Source organism: Cavia porcellus, unplaced genomic scaffold (assembly GCF_034190915.1).
Source record: "Cavia porcellus strain 051 isolate PalLab524CR breed Dunkin Hartley unplaced genomic scaffold, mCavPor4.1 scaffold_5, whole genome shotgun sequence".
NCBI lineage: Eukaryota > Metazoa > Chordata > Mammalia > Rodentia > Caviidae > Cavia > Cavia porcellus.
The window spans coordinates 106,925,227-106,945,744 of record NW_026947488.1 but is presented as its reverse complement, the minus strand read 5'-3'; the positions used below and the strand labels follow the sequence as shown (position 1 = coordinate 106,945,744).

Here is a 20,518-nt window from a genome sequence, read left to right as displayed (position 1 = left end):
ATTTCTTGGCGGTATTTTTCTCCTGACTCACTAATTACTCAGGAACATTCCTCCTCCTTTTGAGTGCGAATTACCTTAAGTATCTCCAGTAAATTTTGCATTCTTTTTCAGGTTCCTGGATATTCCCAAGTCCTCCTGAATTGCAGACATAGAAATACCAGCGCTCATTAGAATAATACATACAAATTAATAGATTTTGTTTAGAGTTATGATATAATGTGTCCAGGTCTCAGTTATTTTTAAAAATATTTTCACATTGTGTTTAATGAAACAGCACTGATGAGCGACATACAACATTCTGACAGCATGAGTGACAAAAGTATTTTGTCCTTACCTATTGCAGTCATGTTCCTAAAGGTTTCGCCCATCACATCTCTGTAGAGGTTCTTTTGGGATGGACTCAACAAAGTCCACTCCTCATTGCTGAAGTTCACAACCACATCCTCAAAGGTCACCGCCTCCTAAAGGATCATACATATATTTCTCACACGAAGGTTGAGACACCAGGTTTGGGATATCTTAAATTCTCTCCTACAAATCTGAATCAAAAGCAAAGTGTGGTGGTATATATCTATAATGCCAGCACTCAAAAGGCTGAGGCAGGATGGTTTCAGTGAGTTCAGGGCAATTCTAGGCTCCATAGGGTATTCAAATCCAGCTGATATACATATAGAAAGCTTGTCTCAATAAAACAAAACAAAACTAAACAAATACAACCAAACAAAACAGCTGAATGAAGACTGATGTCTTCAAATTTAAATCTATGTCTTGGTCATTTGTGTCTATACACATTTTTGAAGACAGCAAATTTGATGCTGGATTGCAACTCACTGCTAATGTAACAGTGAAATAGGAGCACTGATTCTTGTGCTGAGTCACTGCAATATTCCCTGTGTACTGTCTCTAATGCAGAGCTCACAGTGAGAAGCCTGCAGGACCAGCATCCACAAAGTACAGAGACAGATAAATATCCCATCAATCAACTGGGAAGCCAAGCAAGCACCTCCATTCCCTGGTAAGTGGTGGCGGGGTGGCAGACTGGGGCCCATCCAGGGGGCAAACCAGCAGCAGCTCCTGAGATCCATGCCATGCTGGAATTTAGGACACTTGGAAGGCAAGCAAGCACCACTTCTCCCTGGTAAGCAGTGGCGGTCTGGCAGAATGTGGCCCTTCCGGGGGAGAACCAGCAGCAGCTCCTGAGATCCACGCCATGTGGGAACATAGGACGCTGTGAAACCAAACAACCAGCCTGTCTCCCTACTATGCAATAGTGAACCTACTGACGCAGGGCCAAGAATCAAACATCCCACTTCCCTACCCCTCTTCTCCTGTCACCCCCCGTTAGCAAATGGGGAACAGAAATCTGAGTGTCTCCTGGGAAGCAGACCATAACAAATAAGGGGAACTTCCTTCTACTATCTCTTTGAAGGCAAATATTTTTATTACCGTTTTACTCTATTTTGATTAATGGTATTGCTCTATTCAAAATTCTGTTTTGATAAGTACTATAATGTTCTGTATTTCATCTCATTTTGATATATGTGTTTGAAAGAACAACTATTATAAAGATAATAAAATATACTGTGATACCTATTACTCTTATCGCAGTAACCTGTTGTGAAGTTGTGTACCAATTTCACTGTATGATCTTAGTTGGCCTTATTCTGCCTTGTTCTGTTTTATTTTACCACTTTCAAAATTTGAAAAAAGGAAAAAAAATTTCATCAATCACTTTGATAGGCTGCAGATAATGTCTCTTCAAATCTCATTTAGGCCAGTGAGTACTTTGTTCTTAATATACCTCAGCAGCATTTTGAAACATGAATTTGGTTTCATAGAACAAAACATAAATAACCTCCAATATGGTACACAACTAATAACTCAAATGTTAGTGGAAAATGCTGTTTTTAAAAAATAAGTATATAAAACGGAACCAGGCCCAAGCTGTAATTTATAGCTCACTGTCACCAAGCGATCACTTCCAATTCAGGTATAAGGAATATATCTTGTGAGGCTGGTGAAGGACTTCTTCCTTGGACTTGGGACTATCCTAAGTTACAGAGCTGTCTAAAGTAGATAAACCTTGACTGAGACACCCCACAGACAAAGTGAAACTTGAAAAGAGACTGCATAAGACACCTTTAGTCTGTTTTTAAAAATTATAGCCATACAATATGGGAAAATTCCAACAATATTCAACACTTTATGAGAAACAATGTGGATACCTTCCATACAACAAAGATAAACTTGGGTATTTAGCTCAGTGTCATGAACACCTGCCTGGAAAGCATAGGTCATGAGTTTGATCCTTGGTACAAAAAAAATGCACATTTTACCTTCATGACACTGGGGGCATAATTAGAGATAATCCAAATTAGATCTCAAGTATGGAACACAAAATTCATGGGTTGACAAGGATGTGAAATACTGATTGTTGCCAGAGCTGGTGTTGATCACCTCCAGGAAGCAATCAGAAACCAACTTTAACTTTACACTTACTCTAAGAACTACCTGAATTTCAGTGAAGACCCTCTTTGTTGTATGTCCTGCTATTGGCTTCCTGAATTCTGTCAGTCACTTGCACATCCCTTCCACACTCCTCTGATCCATCCTCAGCAGGAAACCCTTCATGCCTAACTATTGATACCACTGCAAAATTTCTGTTTAGCGCTTCTCCTTTACACCACTTCATAAATTCCATTGCAGAGCATTTCCATATTTAAACTGTCTCTGAACAACCAAGACACTAAATCAGCTCTTAATTCAGAGATGACACACCTATTCCTTTCCATTCAGAAGGATATCACGTGTATATGTGCATGCAAATGCCTGAATTTCAGCATTTTTTGATGAGAATTTGACAGGTAGCCCTTTCTGGAATTTTTCCTCCACAAATTTTTACCCTGTCCTTGATAACACTTTCATATTTGCTTCATTTTTCTCAGACTTCAAAACTCTATGGCTGTGCTCACAAACCTAGTCTGTGAGCAAGGGTGCCACCTAAATAATTAAGTATGTTCAGAAATTATTTTGCACTGATCTGTATAATACACAGGAGTTCACGAGTTGTTTGGGAAGCCTTTTTCCACTGAGGCACACTACTACACATCTATGAATTCTCAGGACCTTTGCCACTACCTGTCATGAGGATGTAAATATGAGAACATAGTATAAATTGAGGAGATCACTATAAATACAAAAAAGCCCAAGTTTAAGTTGAACCATTGTGGCAATGAGACCCTGCATTACAGACATTAATAAACTTTGGACATTCCAGATCTTCTACTCTGAGGATAGAGAGCAGAAACCTAGCTAATTACTGCTCTACAAGCTACAAAAACATCATAGTCAGGGTCTTCTCAAGCTCCTTCCAATGACTAAGATTGTGGAGTTTCTAGGCCAGCAGTGAATTCCAAAGATGATACTTGAGTCTGCTGCTGTAATAGTGAAGCCAGGGATCTGGGGACCCCAAATCACCCTTGTCAACAGCAAGAGGCAAAAGGGAGAGTGAATGACCCATGGCCAATGCTGGAGGACCTCAGGAGCTGAAGCTAACTAAATACCTGAGGCTCCAGACACAGGAATTACTTCTACATACTTGTAACTGGTTTCACCAAATCCACCCTAACTCTGGGCTCCCATCCACAACCTCACCATTTCATGGCTCCAGGATCTCTCAGGTTCTTTGCTAATCAGGCCACAGGACATCGAAAGTACTAAATGAGATGCAGCAAGTGTTTTGCTACCAGTATCATAACTCAGAAAAGGTAAATCATGCTGAGACACCAGAAGAGACAAAAGTCACAGCCAGCAATGGCCTGAAAATTGACAGTTCATATAGCCTGTGCCTTCATCACTGATTGACTCCTGCTCTACTGCTCTCCTTCTGAGTCAAGAATCAACAGGGAAAGACACCCCTCCCTGCAAGAGAGGATCTCAAATGATAGACTGTAGTGCAGAGACTTCTGGAGCTGCCGTTCTTCTACAGTGGTGATCTCAGCTTGACCAGAGGAGTGTTTGTACTGAAGAGCTTTACCTCAGGCTTTTAATTTTCCTATCCATTCTATTTCAGTGAAAAAAGAACACATCAACTAAAATTAAATTTAAAAACATGTCAATCAGGGGGCAACACTGGTATATACACTGCACACTGTAATCCACAGATCATTCACCCACAGCACAAGACATCTCTAATCAATTATCCAAACAGTACTGTTACAGGCACCTGAGTTATTTAAATAGTATTGGCATAAGGCAGGGCTAGGTCCTCCAAGGAGTCCATGCAGGAGACGAGACACTGTGCAACTATGGGGAAGACTGACACCTCATGCTATGGGCCAAGTCTCAAGACAAATGATAAGCAAATTCATCCATATCCTAAAGACTGATATTCTAAATAGTCCCATAGCACTCTGAGGAGGTCAGGAGTCACCATTCAAAGAAAAGTATGCTTATCCTAAGGACTGACATTTTAAATATTTCCTATCATCCTGATGAAGTCAGGAGTCACCCTCCCAAAACCCTAAGGGAAAAGTCACTGCTGCCTAAGAATGCCTGCTTTCTATGTGACTCCCTTTCCCCCTTTTTCCCAATTTAATCGACTTTACATGAACTTATAATCTTATTGGCTACCATAGCTCTGTCCCGTCTTATGCCCATCTGGATTATAAATTCCGATTTTTCCCCACCTTAAACTCATCTCACCACATGATTTTACTCTATAAAGGTCCCTAGAAAGACAGTGTTTGGCATCCCGCTCAGGACCCCTTCTCTCTCAGGTAGCTTTCTTTCTCTCAATAAGTATATTGTGCTCTTAATTTCTGTTGTTCCTAAAATTTATTCTTTGACTTTAGAGAACACAAACTCATACCAGACACATTAGACCAGGAGATTCATTACTCTATAGGAATATCATTATAAATTTTTCTCTTTCCTGAAGTCAGATAAATCAGTAGTAGTTTGTATTCTACAATGTTGATCTCACCTTTACAGGGATGCTTGCACTGAAGGGCTTTATCACTGACTTTAAGTGCTACTTTTATTTTCTGAAAGTGAAATGATCTGTAATTTTGGTTATGGTATCTACAATGCATTAAGGAAATGACTAACAGTATTTCTTATGAATGGTTTACTACCAGCCATAGAGGAAGACAGGTGGCAAAACTTCATTGTTTTGATTTCTTCCTTGAAACTGAAGGATGCACTTGAAAGAGTTTTGCCCTAGAAACCATTACAGAACCTCATGGTGGTAGTTCAAGGTGGAGGAAGGCAAAATCAGGGATGCTTACGCATATGGCCACTTTCTCTTTTTTCCTTGATTACAACTTCCTCTTTCTTTCTCAGGGCCCTAAAGAAAATTCCCATCAGCTCCTTGCATCACATCAATGTCCCCTCCAAGCACCACATCCACTCAAAAGTCACATATACCTCTGTTGTACTCTAGAAAAATAGCTTCGTTATTTTTGTATCATAGCAATACCTGTAACTTGGCCTTACTATATAAGTGTTTTTCCCTTCCCCCTCCGGATGACCTAATTAATATGTTAATCAATGCTCTCCTGTGTAAAGAATTGTAAATACCTAATCGATATGTTAACCATTGTTGCCCTCTACAAATAACACATGTGATGCTAAGATACCCTAACAGAAATTGTTAATCACTGCTAGACTTCTAGTCTCTACTGAGGAAAACAGGATTTCTTATTATCTAAACTTGCTTGTTTACAGGAAAACTTGTTTGTTACCCGAATCTTGCCCTTCCCATGAAATGTAATGCACCTATGTTTCTGTTTTGTAGTGCACCACACCCCATCCCCCTCCTTGCATTGTGTGACCAGCAGCTGTTTGTTGATGTACAAGATAAAAGCCCTGACTAATTTCTGTCAGGTGCCCAGTCTCCAAATTTGTTCCCGGAGACTCCTTGCCAGGTCTGGCCTAAAATAAAACCTTTGCTCCCTAAATTTTAATTTCTTGCTTCCTTGGATTTTATTCTGGGGTCTGAGTTATCACAACCACAAAACCCCATAGTTAGTCCAGGGAGAGGGGAGTCAAACCCTTGGTGGCTGTGGGCTCCTCTCCACATTGTTTAAATAAAAGGCCACTTTTACATTTCTTATATTCTGCTTCTCTATTGTGCTAATTTACCTCCTCAGTAACCTCAGTAACCTAACCCACTTTAAACCTATCTCACTGTTGTAACTTAGTTCAAACCAATGTGCCCTCTTCCTGTTCTATATGCACCATTTCAATAGAGATTAAAATTCCATCTCCAGTAAAGACTTAAGTTTCAGCTCCTTGTAAATTCCCCTCCCCTCCCCATTCTTAGGTTAAGTCTCCATTTCCCATAAAAGCTTTAAGTTTCAGTTTCTTGTAATCCCCCCCTTTCAGCCTATCTGCAATACAATGTACTGGCCCTAAGAAATGTTTAACTACAAGAAAGTTATCAAACTGGGTCAAAGTTCACAACATTCCTGTGGTTTTCAGATTTAAAATACAACCTTTTTAGCTGTAAGCACACAATCTCCAAATTGGCTCCCTGAGATTGCGTCACCTGGCATGGCCTAAAATAAAGTATTTGCTCCCCAAATTTTAATTTCTTGCTTCCTTGGGTTTTATGCTGGGGTCCAAGCTATGACACTCACCACATGATTTTATTGTATAAAATCAGAGTCCTTTGCTACTGGCTCAGAATCCCTCCTGTTTCTCTTAGACAGAAGCTTTCTGATATTATTTTTGGTGTAGTAAAGAAGAGAATATAAAGTCAAAATGGCCTTTATTCTAAGACCATGGAGAGAACCCCGTGACCACTGGGGGTCTGGCTTTCTTCTCTGGAAGTGTGTGGGCAGCATACATATAGTTTTTGACTTGGGCGCTGCTTAAAGTTGGCATTGCTGATATGCAAGTACCTGATTGAGATGCTTTTCTGGCCACAGGTAGGTTGAATAGGGGAGAGGAAAGTGACTTCAAGGTAAAAGTCCTCTGGTTCCACCTCCCACTTACAAAATATCCTATTTAGAGCAAAATACTTTCACTTTCTTTCTCTCAATATATATATTCCACCTTTCAACTCTGTTGTTCCTAAAATTCATTCTTGCATTTTAGAGAACACAAACTCATACCAGACAGAGAAGTTCAGGAATTTCATTCCACTATATCATGGTATGGTTGCCTCTATTTCTAACTAACTCAGCTGCCTGTAAATTTAAGAATTGTTTATCAATTTGATTTGGAGTAACTGTAGCAAATAAAATGTTCTTAATGGATATAGGGAAATATATCATTAAATTGAAAAAATGATTATCACAGTTTTTCCACCTAGCACCAGCCAACATTTTCCACTTTCAAGTATGTGGGAAAACAAAAAATAAAGACAACTCAGAAAATAGCAATCCTATAAGGGACAGTATATCATTCACTGTAATTGCCATGTTATCTGCAGGTATTTCATAGACCACAAAAGAAACATTGAGCCTATTAAATACCGAGTATCCATTTCAATAAATGTGCTCACAGCACTGCATCGTTGACAACTGTGATTTTTTTTTTTCTGTATGAGGGATTGAACTCATGACCTTGTGCTCTCCAGGCAGCTCCTTGTTTACCTCCACTCAATCCCCAGACCCAACAACTTTAGATAGTAAATATGACTATTAACAATGTTTAATTTGCCATTGACATATTTAGTTATAAATTTTGTAAACTTACATTTTCACAAATGAAATTATTTTCTTTCCTTGCGGTTTAAATTACTTTTTTTTTTTAGGTACCAGGGATCAAACTACAGCCTAACTCTTTCCAGGCAGGCGTTTCTCCCTCCTGAGCTAAATCCCTGGCCTGTATTAATGAATATTTCAGTTTATTCATTCAAATAGAAATGTGATTTTAGCAAAGGATGTCACGGTAGACAGAAATTGATATACAATCAGAGAGGAACTGGAACCTCAAATAGTCAATGCAAAATACTAAATACAACAATCACTGCTACAGGCACAGCTGAAGAAAGCCCGACCTGAATGTGAAGATGCAGTGACTAGGTCTACATGCTCCTGAAGAGAAAAACAACAGCTTGAAATGTACTACAGTTACCACCACCCCCTCCACGACGTCCTGATAGGCATCAATTACCATACTCAATGACCAGAACAACTGGACTACTGTTCCCACAAAGTGCCTTGGCTCTTTCCACATACCTTTTCTGGCTGACTTGTTCCTTGTTGAATAACATTAGTTAAGCAGCTATAAGCTTATAGGTTGATTGTAGTCTGAGATGCACACTGTACCCACATTGTGACTTTCCTGTATAAATGACCCCTGACAATAGGTCTATGGCCAAAACACCAAAGACCACTCCTGATAATTCAGGGCTATTCTTCTCTCTTTTTTTCTAAAAAATTTTTTGAAATTTTTTTGGTTTATGACTTCATTTCTCAGTGTTGTGAGTCATTAAACTTGATGCATTTGATATCAAACAGGACAGGATTATATTTTTCTTATCTCAATTTAAATATGAAATGTCTGCTAAAGGCATTGTTCCAAAGCCAGAATTTCAAGCTGCTTGTTTGCCCTGAGTTTAAAATTTCAATGAGCTTTTAGAAGTCCTCAGTCTAATGAACTGCAAATGTATTGGAGGAAGGAGGTCACTGTTGTCCTGTAGCACAATAGGTGCCATTCCTAAGTATGTGTTTGTCACTGCCTCCTGGATGTCACTACATGGCCTTCTTTCCACTGCAGCATCATTCAATAATTCCCATTTTACATAAGTCAAATTTCACTCAGCTCTATTATTGTTTGTTTTCAATAGTCTTTCTGTGTAACTGGTTGGGTTTTTTCCATTTTAGTTTTTGATTTAAAGACATAGTCTCACTTTGGAGTTCTGGGCAGCCTTGCACTCACTATGTAGGTTAGGCTGTCTTTGAATACATGGCCATTCTCCTGTTTCAGCTTCTTTATTGCTGGGGAAAAGAGGTGGGCATTATAGCACATGGCATTTGTCTTTTTCTCTTCTTCTTTTCACTACTATTCTTTCACTTCAGGGGCACTGTCATTTAATCCTGAGGTTTGCTTGTGTCAGTAAGGTTTCTGCAGCTTGAGGTGATTTTGTGAACAATAATATAGGAAGCCAAGCAACCCAATTGAGAAATGTGGAATTTCATTAGCTGGGCTCAGCACCACTTGTATACAGAAACCCTAACCCCATTTCAGGATCTAAACAAGAGGCTCTGAACTGGAAAGTTAGAGATGTTTTATAGATAGAATCACAAAAAGATCCTGTTGGAAATCATTTAGCTAGAATCTCATAATAATTTTTGAATGACAACTCTATTCCGTTTCTTTCTTTGAGTAGGATAATTTTTTTTCTTTGGGTACAGCTCATTTTGCTTTTCTCCTGAGACTTATACCCTCAGTGATTTTCCATTTTTCTGAGTGAAATACAAGGGCACTAGTTAAATGCAAAGCTCAAGATGGCATCTATTAAGCCAACCTACAACACAGCTAAGTTACAAGTCTCAATATTTTTTTAGGGTAAAAACACACATATCTATAATCCCATACTCAAGATGCTGAGATAGGAATGCTGCTTTGAGGTTAGGGCAATTCTGTGCTCCATAAAGTGTTCAAATCTAGCTCATATACATAGAGAAAACTTGTCTCAATAAAACAAAACTAAACTAAACAAATAAAACCAAGCAAAACAGCTGAATGGAGACTGATTTCTTCAAATCTTAATTCCACATCTTGGGGATTAATTTTTGTATATACACATTTTTTGAGACAGCAAATTTAATGCTATATTGCAACTCACAGCTAATACAACAGCCAAATAGGAGCACTGATTCTTATGCTGAGTCACTGCAAGAGTCCCTGTGCACTGTCTCTAAAGAAGACCTCATAGTGAAAGCCTGCAGGACCAGCATCCATAAACACGGAGGCAGACAAATATCTCATGAATCACTTTGATGTACTAACAATGATATCTCTTCAAATCTCATTTAGACCACTGAGTCCTTTGTTCTTAATATACTTAAGTAGCATTTTGATATTTAAATTTGGATTCATAGAACAAAACATAAATAACATCAAATACGATACATAAATAATAACTCAAATGTTCATGGAAAACTGCTGTATGTAAAAAATGTATAAACAATGAAACAAGGTACAAGTTTCAAATTATAGCTCAGTGTCACCAAGTGATCACCAAGTGATCACTCTCCATTCAGATATAAGAAATATATCTTGGGAGGCTGATGTAGGAGACATTCCTAGAGTTTGGGGCTAGCCTAAGTTACAGAGCTGTCTGAAATATAGAAACCCTGACTGAGACACCTCAAAGACAATGTGAAACTTGAAAAGTGACTGCATACGACACCTTTGGTTTGCTTTAAAAATTATATCCATACAATATAGAAAAATTCCATAATATTCAACATTTTCTGAGGAACAATGTTGATATCATACATAGTATACAGAAAGCAATTTCAGAGCTGGGTATTTAACTCAGCAGCATGAACACCTACCTAGCAAGCTTGAGATCATGAGTTCGATCCCTGTTAAAAAAAAAATTTCAAATTTCACCTTCATGACACTGGGTCATAATTAAAGATAATCAAAACTAGATCTCAAGTGAAGAACACAGAATTCATGGGTTGACAAGGATGTGGAATACTGATTCTTACCAGAGCTGGTGTTATTCACCTCAAGGAAGATATCATAATTCAACTTTAACTTCATGCTTACCCTAAGAACTACCTGACTTTCAGGGAAGACCCTCTCTGTTGTACGTCATGCTATTGGCACACTGAGTTCTGCCAGTCATTTCCACATCCTTTCCAAGCTTGTCTGATCCACCCTAAGCAGAAAACCATTCATGCCTTAACTACTGATATCCCTGCACAATTACAATTTAGGGCATCTCTTTACATGAATTAGTAAAGTCCATTACAGAACATTTCCATATTTAAACAATGTATATGATCAACCAAGCTATTAAATCACCTCTTAATTCAGATATGACACCCATATTCCTTTCCATTCAGAAGTATATCACGTGTATATATATATATATATATATATATTCATGCAAATGACTAAATTTAGGCATTTTTCAAGGAGAATTTAACAGGCAGCCCTTTCTGGAATTTGTCCTTAGTAAACACACTTTTCCCTGCCCTTGATGACAAATTTATATCTGCTTCATTTTTCTCAAAATTTAAACCTCTATGGATGTTCTCCCAAACATCGTCTATGAGCACATGTGTCACATCAAGTACGTTCAGAAATTCTTTGCATTGTTCTGTGTAATACACAGCAGTTCATCCGGTGTTTGGGAAGCCTTCCTCCACTGAGGCACATCACTACACATCTTTGAATTCTCAGAACCTTTGCCTCCACCTTTAATGAGCATGGAAATATGAGAACATAGTACAAATTTAGACGATCACAAAATACATAAATGCATAAGTTTAAGGAGAGCAGTTGTGGCTCTGAGGTCCTGCAGCACAGACATTTATAAACTTCTGGCTTTCAGATCTGTTGCTGAAAGGAATGAAAGCAGACACCTAGCTTATTACAGCTGCACCCAGCTTGAAACCACTTCGGAATCAGGGTCTCCTCATGCCCTGTCCTGGGCCAGACTGTTGGAGGAGCAAGGGCAGCAGGCGATTTCAAAAATCGCATTGTGGCCTGGTGGTACCACAGTGGTGACAACATTCTAGGGACCCAGAAATATCCTGACCCCAGCGAGAGGTAAAAGCCACACAGAATGACTCCCTGTTGGCACTAGAGTACCTCAGGGTCTGAGGCTAAGTACGCAGGCTCTAGACAGCACAGCTGCTTCTCACCACTGTTTTTTTTTTTTTTTTTTGGTCTTTTTCCTTTTTATCAGTAACGGGGATCAAACTCATGACTGCCTGCTTTCAAAGAAAGTGCTTATGCTGCTGAGCTAAACCCCCAATCCCTTCTCACCACTTCTAACTGGTCTCAACCGGATTCCACCCCATTTCAATGCTCCCATCCCATATCATCACCATTGCGTAATTTGGAGGTCTCCGAGCTTCTTTCTAAGCAGTCAACGGAGAACAGAAGCAAAAAACAGTTGTCTAGCAAACATCTAGTACTCCCTTTTTTGCCATGATATTGCAACTGACGCCATGACACCGGAAGAGACAGCCTTCGTTGGCCCTCCTGATAGGACAGTTCTTACAGCCCGCCTCTTCATCACTGATTGGCTCCTGCTAAAAATCAATAAACCTATGAAATTGAAGCTTCCCTACAGGAATGCCCCTACTCTTTAACAAAGAGGAAGTAACTTGTTCAAAAAGTTCCCGTTCTGATGACGGGGAGTTACCCATTCTCAATCCCTGCGTATATGCCACTCCCTGCTACTTTCACTTTTCACTTATCCAGGTCCTCTGTAGCAGCGGTCTTCTGGGAACTGCCGATTCTCCTTCCACTGGAAAAACGCTCCGAATGCTTATATTCCAAGTCCCAACTTCGGGCGCCAGATGCCAGGTGCCAGGTGTCTTAGCCAGCGCGGGGAAGGAGTCAGGTGAGAGACTGAAGACAAAGGGAGACCAGTTGCTCAGGAGGCAAAAGGCGATTTATTGAAGGACTACATAGTTTTTATAATGTTTCAAAACAAAGAGCAGTACAAGTCACTTCAGGACACTTTCTTGTGCACACAGCAAAGGTAAACATGCTCCTGGGCCCGTGAGAAACTTCTATGTTGTGCAGCCCAGGAGGTAAACATGTTCTTGGGCCCATGAGAAACTTCTATTGTTTATGTTATGAAGCTATTCCCAGGTTAATATCAGCGCGATGCTTTGTCTAGAAGGCTGAGGTCACTGCAGGATGAGGAACTGCTTGAGGTCCAGCTTCAGTGTGTGGTTTCCCACACCCATTCACTGTGGGACCCCTGGCTCCTGCTCCCAACATATTCCCCTTATTTCTTAGACAAAGCGTCGCATGGGAATTTCATTAGCAGTTGATTCTAACTTAAAACGTTTCAAGTCCAAACGCACATTTCTCATTTGCCCAACAACAGTTCTCACAAAATATGGAAAAATTGTTATCATGACAATAAATGCTAGAGCTCCAATACCAGCTAGAATGATAAAATGCGAAATGCCCGTGAGGCTTGGGAAATGGCTGGTTAATGCGTTGAATATTTGCTCAGTTTCTTTTTCTATGTCAACTTTTATTGCTGGTGCATTGGTTATATCTTGGATAGTCTTATGCAGCTTAAGCAAATCTAGAGAAGTATTGGAATTATGCCATATTCCTAGCAAATGATTTTTCAACCTATCCCAAGGTACATCACTTTCATTATATCTATGTGAAGTAACACAAATATGTTCGTATAAGGCATGACATTTCAAAGATGATTGTACTTGCAAAGCATATAATTGATCTCCTAAGGTTATTACTGTATCTTGTAGAGCATTTAGTTTTTGTTCAATCATACTATCCCAACTTTCCTGTATTTTCAAAACCAAAGAAACATTATGGGATGACTCATTAACGTAGGATGCAGTTTGCACACTTTCTGTAAGAGATATTGCGGACATTGCAGTGGAGGCTATCAAAGTAATAAGTGCAGCAATTCCAGTCATTAACATCCCAACAAATCGTTTGGCCCGATTTAAAAGCTTAGTTAATTTTTGCAAAATAATCACAGAAGGATCTTGATACCACTCTGTGGTGATATTAACAGGTAAAAATACAAATGGAGGTTGTTTGACCACTAATATGGATGAGTGGTTTCGTGAAGCATTTACACAACTGGATAAGATGCGATCTTTACAAGTAATTTCATAAGATTCATTGTTCTTATTTACAGTAAGTTCTCCACTTATAACACCATATGGTTCAGAAATACAAGCTATGATAGTTACATTTTGTACTGTGCCATTAACAGAAATAGCATCCTGTGTCCCTATATGTTGCCATACAACTTTTTCCTTTGCAACAGCAATGTAATCAAGTGCTGCAACCAACTTCCACAGCATGGTAAAAAAGGTGATATTATTCCTTGTCCATATTCCATATAATAAATTTCGGGGCCTGTAGGTTGTTTCTCTGTAATCACTCCAATCACATAGATCTTTGTAACATATCGTATAATTATGATGGCACAAAAGCCATGAGGGTCTATATACACTTTTGCTTGGATATTTTTGTCTGCATTCTGGAATATGCTCAGGGGGATTACTTTTTCCCACTCTAGTTTCACTACTGTTGCGAAATACATACATCATATCTACTCCCCAGTGCATTCCATTAGTAAAGTTTCCATCCCAATCAGAATATCTTTCTATTAATGTACAATTCTTATTTGTTTTAGAAAAACATAGGAGTAATGAAGCAGACATTTCAGTGTAATTATATACAATAGAGATAGGTTGTATGTGAGTGGAAGAAGGAAACCTTAAGACACGAGTATTATTTACATAAACAGTAACATCATCGTTGTCGCCCCATGACATAGGGTGTAACAAAGGAGGATTAGGTACAAATGCCCAATAATTATCTGCCCACACAGGCATATAAAATATATGCAAAACCCAAATAATGCTTAACAGTTGAGCCAAAAACAGAAGAGTTTCATCTCTTGTCGCAGGAGGCCTTCTGGTCATTGTTCTCGTCCTCGAGGTCATGGTTAGTCGAAGCATCGTCCTGCACAATTTTTCTATCTTGCTCTTGGGCATGTCGTACACAGCGTTCTGGGATCCACCTGGGTGTATCAGCGTCTGTGGGAAAAACACAATCATACCCTCTTCCCCATATCAATACTGGGTCAGGGCCATGTAATAGATTAGTTAATGGGTCTTTCCAATAAACCATTGGCTTGGAGGGCAAATGAGGAGACCAATGTCTCTCAGCTGCAGATCTATTGGAAGCATCAAAAGTTAAAAAATTAAGAACGTAAAGAGCATGGTTAAGAAGGGTTTTGGGAGAATACTTATACCATCTCCCCCTTTTTAATTTATTTAATGTGTTTTTTAGTGAGAGATTAGCACGTTCAACAATTCTTTGTCCTTGAGGATTATAAGGCAGTCCAGTAACATGTTTAATATGGAAAGTCTGACAGAATTTGGCAAAGGGTTTACTAACATATGCTGCGCCATTATCAGTTTTAAAGGATCGAGGAATGCCCAGGATAGAGAAACAATATAGTAGGTGTTGTATTACATGGGTGGCAGTTTCTGCAGTCATAGGTGAAACAAGCATGTAATGAGAAAAGGTGTCTATGGTAACGTGTAGGTATTTTAATGACCCAAAAAAAGGAAAATGAGTGACATCCATCTGCCAGATGTCATTTGGACGGAGTCCTCGAGGGTTGACTCCAAAATGCGGTACTGGAAGGAGAGGCTCACATGAGGGACAGTTTTTAACAATTTCTCCTGCCTGCTGCCGTGTTATACCATATTGATAACATAAAACCTGTGCAGCTTGGTGATGAAGAGCATGTAACTGTTGTGCTTGCGAAACAGCAGACAGTCCAATATGCGTGGCTCGATCTGCAATTGCATTTCCATGAGTCAAAGCGCCTGGAAGATTAGAGTGACTGCGAATATGTCCTACAAAACAAGGTGCAGATTGAGAATGTAAAGATGATTGAATAAGACCAAATAACTGTGCAACAAGGATATTAGCAGTGTTGATAACAGGAACGCATTCTAAAACAGACAAGGCTTGTACTACATATTGGCTGTCTGGAAACAAATTAAAGGGAACATCAAAGAAAAGAATAAAAGCCTGATGAACAGCATAAAGTTCAGTCTCCTGAGCTGAAGTACCCCTCAATTGCCATACAGAAGTTTGATTTGCGGATACTAAAGTAGCTTTTCCACTGGAGCTTCCATCTGAAAATAAAGTAATAGCATTAACAAGGGGTTTCATGCATATGATTTGAGGAAATGAAAAGGTAACTTTGGAGGCAAATTGAAGAATTTTATCCTTGGGATAATGATGTTGGATTTGACCGGTATAGGATGCTAGAGAAAGAGGAAAATAATCAGTCATAGTAAGCAACCATTCGAGCTGTTCAGATGTATAAGGGATTATAATAGAGTGAGGGTCTCTTCCTAAATGCATTATAGACAATTTTCTTCCTTGCATAATCCTTTCTGCAACCAAAGAGGCATAAGGGGGCAGAGCCTTTTTTGGGGAATGTGGACCATGAATCCATGAGAGAACTCCCTGCTGATATAACACACCTGTAGGGGAAAAAGACGTGGGTATGATGATAAGAGACCAGGGAGTGGAATAATCACAATAATGAAGCTGCGCACTTTGAAGAGCCTTATTAACCAGTTGAAGAGCTTTGCGAGCTTCTGCCATCATTTGCCGGGGTGAACTTGGGTCAGAATCTCCAGCTAATAAGGAAAACAATGGGTGGAGGTCTTGAGTAGTTAACTTTAGAGATGGCCGGATCCAATTAATTTCGCCTAAGAGTTTTTGAAAATCAAGTAATGTACGCAAGTGAGAAGTATTAACAGACAATCGTTGAGGAGAAAAAGGCCGTGGATATAAGTGAAAACCTAGATAAGAAAAAGGAGGTGAAGTTTGGACCTTCTCAGGTGCGATGACCAGCCCATTATTTGTTAAATCCTGATGAAGAGAGGTATATACTTGCAAAAGCATCTCAGAATCTTGATGGGCTATTAAAATATCATCCATATAATGAATAATGGTGGCATGGGCAAATTTAGATCTGGTATTGGCAATGGCTACATGCACAAACTTTTGACACAAGGTGGGGCTGACTCCTGAACCCACGACCCTGAGATTAAGAGTCTCATGCTCTACCAACTGAGCTAGTCGGGCTGATTGTAACAGGGTGGCTCAGAGAGTGGTGGCAGAGCAGAGGGGGGCGGGGGGGGGGCGGGGGGCGGGGTATAAGGAGGATGCCACATTCTCTGAGGATTTGGTTTTTCTTATAAAACTTTCTCGAGTTCTTTTTTCCCATTTACTAGACTCAGAGTCCCCTTTTAAACAGTCCTTAATTAGAGTCCAAATTGGAAACACATCCACAGGAACCTTCTCAGGACCCCAAGCACAGTAATAATCTTTAATCTTTTCTCCTACTATTTTCCAAGTCTCAACATTAACCGTTCCCTGTGCGGGAAACCAGGGGCAAACCTGATGCACAAAATCAACAAACCGATGAATTTGAAGCTTAGCTACAGGAATGCCCCTACTCTTTAACAAAGAGGAAATAACTTGTTCAAAAAGTTCCCGTTCTGATGACGGGGAGTTACCCATTCTCAATCCCTGCCTATATGCCACTCCCTGCTACTTTCACTTTTCACTTACCAGGGTCCTCTGTAGCAGCGGTCTTCTGGGAACTGCCGATTCTCCTTCCACTGGAAAAACGCTCCGAATGCTTATATTCCAAGCCCCAACTTCGGGCGCCAGATGCCAGGTGCCAGGTGTCTTAGCCAGCGCGGAGAAGGAGTCAGGTGAGAGACTGAAGACAAAGGGAGACCAGTTGCTCAGGAGGCAAAAGGCGATTTATTGAAGGACTGCATAGTTTTTATAATGTTTCAAAACAAAGAGCAGTACAAGTCACTTCAGGACACTTTCTTGTGCACACAGCAAAGGTAAACATGCTCCTGGGCCCATGAGAAACTTCTATGTTGTGCAGCCCAGGAGGTAAATATGTTCTTGGGCCCATGAGAAACTTCTATTGTTTATGTTATGAAGCTATTCCCAGGTTAATGTCAGCGCGATGCTTTATCTAGAAGGCTGAGGTTACTGTAGGACCCCTGGCTTCCGCTCCCAACAGTGGTCCAGGGATTTAGCTTAAGCGCCTGCCTGGCAAGCTAGAGGTCCTGCATTCCATCCAAGATCTGGCTACCACAAACTGTGCTGCTATAAACATGGGTGCACATATATCTCTGTGGTATGATGATTTTTATTCTTTTGGGTAGATACCCAGAAGGAGAATAGCTGAGTTGAGTGGAACCTGTAGACCTAGTTTATGTGAAATCTCCACACTGATTTCCACAGTGGTTGCTTTACCACCAACAGTGGAGAAGGGTTCCTTCCCCCCCCCACAACCCCTCCAGCATTCGTTACTGTTTGATTTCTTGACGTAGGCATGTTTTCTGGTTCAAGGTGACATATCAGTGTTATTTAATTTGCAACTGTAAAATGATGATTTATGCAGAACAATTTGTCACATATTTATTTGCTGTTTCTATTTCTTCATCTGAGAACTGTGTATTTCACCTCAGATGCACATTTTTGGATTGGGTCTTTAAATCTGGGAAGACTGAATTTTTTTAGTTTTCCATACTCTATTATAGTAACACTTTGTCTGAGGAACAGTTGGCAAACATTTTCTCCCACGTTGTGGGTTGTCTCTTCACTCTGTTAGTGATTTCTCTTGCTGTTAAAAATTTTTCAGTAGGGTGAGATTCTCACTTAATTCTCTTTGATTTTTCCTGTGCAATCCAAGTTTTCTTCATAAAGTCTTTGCTTACATCAATGTCTTCAAGAATTTTACTTACTCTATCTTGCAGAAGATTTAATGTTTCTGTTTTAATATAAGATCTTTGATCTATTCTGATCTTAGCTTAATACACGTTGAAAGATAGTATTTATAACCTATAGAGCCAGTTTTTCCAGCACCATTTATTAAAGAGGCTGCTTTTCTTCCAATGACACTGTTTGGCACCTTTGTCAAAGATAAGATGGTTTAGTGGTCTGGGGTTGTTTCTCCATCTTCTAATTTGTTTTTTTTTTGATATTTGGGTCTGGTTTTGTTTGTTTTGTTTTTTGTCAGTACCACACCTTTTTTTAAAATCACAATACCTTTATAGTATAATTTCAAGTCAGGCATTTTGATGAACCCTATCTTTTCTTTGTTGCCCTGGATCACCTTTGCTACTCTAGGTCTTTTCTGGTTCCAGATGAATTTTAGGATTTATTTTGTGTAATTCTTTGAGATATGCTATGGGGTTTTGATTGGGATTGTACTAAATCTGTACAATAACTTTGGAAGTATGGTCATTTTCACTACATTGAATTTCCCTACCAAAGACTATGGGATAGCTCTTCATTTTAGAATATCATCTTCAGTCTCCTTGTTGAGAGTACTGTAGTTTACAGTGTAGAGCTCATTTACATCCTTTGTTAGATTGATTCCTAAGTATTTCATTTTGTTGGATGCTATTGTAAAAGTTATTGTTTCCTTGATTTCTCTTTCCATGAGTTTGTTATTCTTGTTTAAGAAGTCTATTGATGAGTGTTGCCTTTGTAACCAGCTATATTACTGAATTTGCTTCTTAAACTAGAAGTCTTTTGGTGGAATTTTTAGGGTCTTCTAAGTAGAATATCATGTCTTCTGCAAATAATGATAGTTTAACATTTTCCTTTACTATCTTTACACCTTTTATTTCCTTCTCTTGTTTAATTGCTCCAGCTAGTTTTCAGGACTATATTGAATAAGAGTGGAGACAGTAGAGATCCTTGTTTTGTTCCTGATTTTAGACTGAAAGCTTTCAGTTTTTGTCCACTTAGTATGAGGTTGACTGTTGGTTTTTAATAAAAGGCTTTTATCAGATTGAGATAAAGATCATCTCTCCCAATTTTTATAGGTTTTTTATTATGAATAGGTGATGGACTTTGTCAAAATCTTTTTCTGCATCTATTGAAAAGATCAAATGATTTTTGCTTTTAGATTTGTCAATATGGTGTATTATATGTATGGATTTATGTATGTTGAACCACCCCTGAATCCCAGGGAATAATTCCACTTAATCATGTTGTAAAATCTTCTTAATGATATTCTGCAGTCTGTTTGCCATTATCTTATTGAGGATTTTTGCTTCAATGTTCACTAGGCAGAATGGTCTGTAATTCTCTTACTTATTTGGATTGTTCTCTGGTTTCAGTATCAGGGTAATGCCTGCTTCCAGGAATGAATTGAGAAGTACCATTTCCCATTTGATTTCACTAAATTTTGAGAAGTGGTGGTGTTAGGTCTTCTCTAAATTTCTTATTTATCCCTGCCATTTCATGGCTACCTCTGCTTTCTTTCAAGGATCAGTGGACTCTTTCCATAATGGGCTGCAAGTGTTTTCAGGATTCAGGTTCAATCCTAGAGGAATAAAAAATCCACTGATGTCAGAAAATATTCTGAGAACAGGCCAGGGCAGGACACAACAGCACAGAGTCAGAAGTCTGTGTTAGAGGCAGCAGGCTTTATTTTAATGATTTTCACTGATTTCTATTAATTTTCCACCTAGAAACTCAGTATGTGAACACAAAAGGAGCACAGTTACTGTGTAAAGTGAAGACATTACATTTAAATGATAGTAATGGTCTGCAACAGAGTAAAGATGAAATAAAAGCAAGCATCAATTCTCCAAGACAAGCTTGCTACTCATTCAGATTCATAAAAATGCTGAATTCTGAAATTGATCATATTGCCAAGCATGGGGGTAACAATTATTGCTGAAATGGAACCAAATTCCTAATCCAATTAAACATTTCCTTCTGATGAGGCAGG

General features: G+C 39.2%; 1 protein-coding gene across 5 annotated transcripts in view; it reads right to left on the bottom strand.

Moving 5' to 3' along the window:
• The window catches only part of LOC134476163 (zinc finger protein 431-like), a 29,478-nt gene extending 12,045 nt beyond the window's left edge, over positions 1-17,433 (bottom strand). The window contains exons 1-3 of one of the 5 annotated variants that reach the window (XR_010047717.1): positions 17,317-17,433; positions 11,965-14,747; positions 335-461 (exon numbers count right to left, since the gene is read on the bottom strand). Coding sequence is in view for 1 of the 5 variants with exons in the window: in XM_063249409.1 (XP_063105479.1) it covers positions 75-135; positions 335-461; positions 12,027-12,029 (191 nt within the window). In the remaining 4 variants the exon portion in view is untranslated. Of the gene's footprint in view, positions 1-74; positions 136-334; positions 462-510; positions 1,229-11,964; positions 14,806-17,316 lie in introns of those variants that run through there. The other 4 variants (XM_063249409.1, XR_010047714.1, XR_010047715.1 and 1 more) reach the window with 4 other exon arrangements.
• Positions 17,434-20,518: the final 3,085 nt, after the last annotated feature.